The sequence below is a fragment of the Lycium barbarum genome, chromosome 4, assembly GCF_019175385.1.
Source record: "Lycium barbarum isolate Lr01 chromosome 4, ASM1917538v2, whole genome shotgun sequence".
NCBI lineage: Eukaryota > Viridiplantae > Streptophyta > Magnoliopsida > Solanales > Solanaceae > Lycium > Lycium barbarum.
Window position 1 is genome coordinate 24,631,331 of NC_083340.1, and position 2,772 is coordinate 24,634,102.

Consider the following 2,772-nt stretch of genomic DNA (forward strand, 5'->3'; position numbering starts at 1 on the left):
CCTTATAGATGCTTTCGTCAAAGCCCATGCGGGGGAGCGAATGGTCGAAACACATAAGCAAAATGTGTTCGCCATAAAGCAGCGAGAGGATGAGTTGCTCTGAGAGTTTGTGGATAGGTTTCAAAGGGAAAGAATGTTGTTACCGGCTATCCCGGAAGACTATGAAGCGACTGTATTCGCGGATGGTTTGAACTCAAGAAGCTCGGACGCTTCCAAGAAGTTGAAAGAAAGTTTACGAGAATTCTCGGCTAAAACATGGAGCGAAGTAAACTTCAGATATACGACAAAAATACTTATTGAGAAGGATCAGAGAGTGATGGTTTCGATGGAGATCGGCAGGCGCTTCGGAAAAAAATCAGGCCCAGGTTTCAAAGCAAGCGTCGCAAGTCACCGGGGACGGTTTGAGCCATATGAGGCTCGTAGGCCTTCCGGGGAAACAACAGGAGCGTCCAAGGCCTCCTCAGCAGAAGTGCCTCGCGTCCTTGTGGACCGACATCAAAAGGGGCCAGGCCCCCGAAGTTCTCGGATCACAACTTCAGTATAAATACCACAGAACTTGTCGCGGTAATGAGGACGATGAAGGAGGCCAGATTTCCGGATGAGATCCGAACCAACCCGAATAAGAGAAACACCGATTTGTGGTGTCACTTCTATAGCACTCACGGGCATGCTACAGAGGATTGCGTGAACCTGAGAGTCGATGTGGCCCAACTCTTACGAGCCGGGCATCTCAAGGAATATATCAGTAACCGGGCCAATCTCAACTTAAGCAAGAATCATGGGAATAAGCCAGACGAGGCACCTCAACCTATTCATACGATTAACATGATGTTCGAGGGGAAAACAATAAACAAGATAACTTACACCACTCTCCGAAAATCCAAGGTGTCGTTTACAATAGAGAGTCGAGGCTGGGACCCCGCCGAGAGTAGGAGCATATCCTTCACCAACAGTGACCGCGAAGGACCTGTCCCTCTTCACAATAATGCCCTGGTAATATCTGTTCAAATTATGAATTCTTTCATTAAGCGTGTGTTGATTGATCCAGAAAGTTCTGCAAACATTATCCAGCAACGCATCCTGAAGGAAATGGGGATAGATGACGCCATCATCCCCACAATTAAAGTGCTGGTCGGGTTTAATATGGCAAGTGAGTTGACCCAAGGGGAGATTGAGCTGCCGGTTCATGCCGATGGTATGAAATAAGACGCGACTTTCGACGTCATAAGAGGGGGCATGTCTTATAATGTCATATTAGGGAGACCATGGATTCACTCTATGCGGGCGGTCCCTTCCACTTTCCATCAAAAGGTCAAGTTCCATACTCCCTAGGGAATATTCAAAATCAAAGAAGACCAGGAGGCAGCCCGTGAGGTAGAAATGACGATAACTAAGAAGGGCGGGTCCCTCAAATAACAATTACAGATGCGAAGATCGAACAATAAAGCTAGGAGAAGGAAGAGGCAAGCTACAGAAGGGTATCGAGATCAACCCACCCCTGAAGGATTCGTTGTCTCGGAGGACAAAAATCCTGCAGACTCGACAGTGGATGAACTGGAACGCACAACATTTTTTTAAGATAATCCCGAAAAGCAGGTACACTTGGGTTTCGAGCTCCTGCTCAAATGCAAAGGGAAATTTGTAACTTATTTAAAAGTTAATTCTGATTTCTTTGCCTGGTCGCACCTGGATATAACAGGGATCCCCCCGGAGGTGGCAACGCATCGACTGAGTTCTGATCCGCGTCATCCTCCGGCAAAACAGAGGAAGCGACTGATATTAGCTATGAAAGATTAATTCGTCCAAGAAGAAGTCACGTGATTACTCAACATAGGGTCAGTCTGAAGGGTGGAGAACCCGGATTGGCTAGCAAATGTGGTGGTGGTCCTAAAGAAACTCAACAAATTCAGAATCTGTGTGGATTTCAAGGATATAAATGAGGCCTGTCCAAAAGACTCCTTCCCACTATCGCATATTAATCAGACTATTGATGCCACGACAAGGCACGAATTGCTCAACTTTTTGGACGCATACTCCGGTTATAACCAGACAAGCTTGCATTCAGAATATCAGAAGAAAACGTCTCTTTCATGACCAGTCACAGTAACTTGTGTTATAATGTCATGCCTTTTGGTCTTAAGAATGTGGGGGCAACGTATCAAAGGCTGGTGAACAAAATATTCGTGGAACAGATCGGCAAAACCATGGAAGTTTACATCGACGACATGCTGGTCAAGTCTGAAACTGCGGACGCTCATCTAGCTGCCTTATAAGAGACCTTTGATATACTCCGTAGATATTGCATGAAGCTGAACTAGGAGAAGTGTGCCTTCGGGGTTCGTTCGCGAATATTCCTGGGCTATTTGGTTTCCTTGCTGAGGGTATCAAGATGAACCCAGACAAGGTCAATGCCATTCAGGAAATGTCGGAGGAACTGGGCAACGTCAAAGCTGTATAGGGACTGACCGAGAGAGTCGCGACATTGGGGAGATTCATCTCCCGATCTTCGGACCGGTATCATGAGTTTTTCAACCTACTAAAGAAGGAAAATGGATTCAAATGAACTTTGGAATGCAGCCAAAGCCTGAAAGATCTTAAAAAATATCTATTTGACCCTCACCTAATGGCTAAGCCACAAAAGGGAGAGAGTTTGTTCGTGTATTTGACGGTTTCATCGGTCTCAGTAAGCATGGCCCCGGTATGGAAAGACGGGGAAAACCAACTCCTGATCTACTCCGCAAGCAAAACTTTGGCGGGGGCAGAGTCTCGATA

At 46.3% G+C, this 2,772-nt stretch overlaps 1 protein-coding gene across 1 annotated transcript; it reads left to right on the forward strand.

The window, feature by feature from the left end:
- Window positions 1-567: 567 nt before the first annotated feature.
- On the forward strand, window positions 568-2,458 carry LOC132637303 (uncharacterized). The gene is made up of 3 exons (XM_060354414.1): window positions 568-1,195; window positions 2,142-2,236; window positions 2,297-2,458. Exons 1-3 carry the CDS (start codon window positions 568-570, stop codon window positions 2,456-2,458), a joined length of 885 nt encoding a protein of 294 aa, XP_060210397.1.
- Window positions 2,459-2,772: the final 314 nt, after the last annotated feature.

What these genes read in the sequence shown, in the direction of transcription:
- LOC132637303 (XM_060354414.1), top strand. Translation starts at nt 568, where the DNA reads ATGAGGACGATGAAGGAGGCCAGATTTCCGGATGAGATCCGAACCAAC. An exon ending in GCTGCCGGTTCATGCCGATG is followed by an intron (nt 1,196 to 2,141) that starts GTATGAAATAAG and finishes TTTGGTCTTAAG; the next exon opens with AATGTGGGGGCAACGTATCA. An exon ending in ATCGACGACATGCTGGTCAA is followed by an intron (nt 2,237 to 2,296) that starts GTCTGAAACTGC and finishes TATACTCCGTAG; the next exon opens with ATATTGCATGAAGCTGAACT.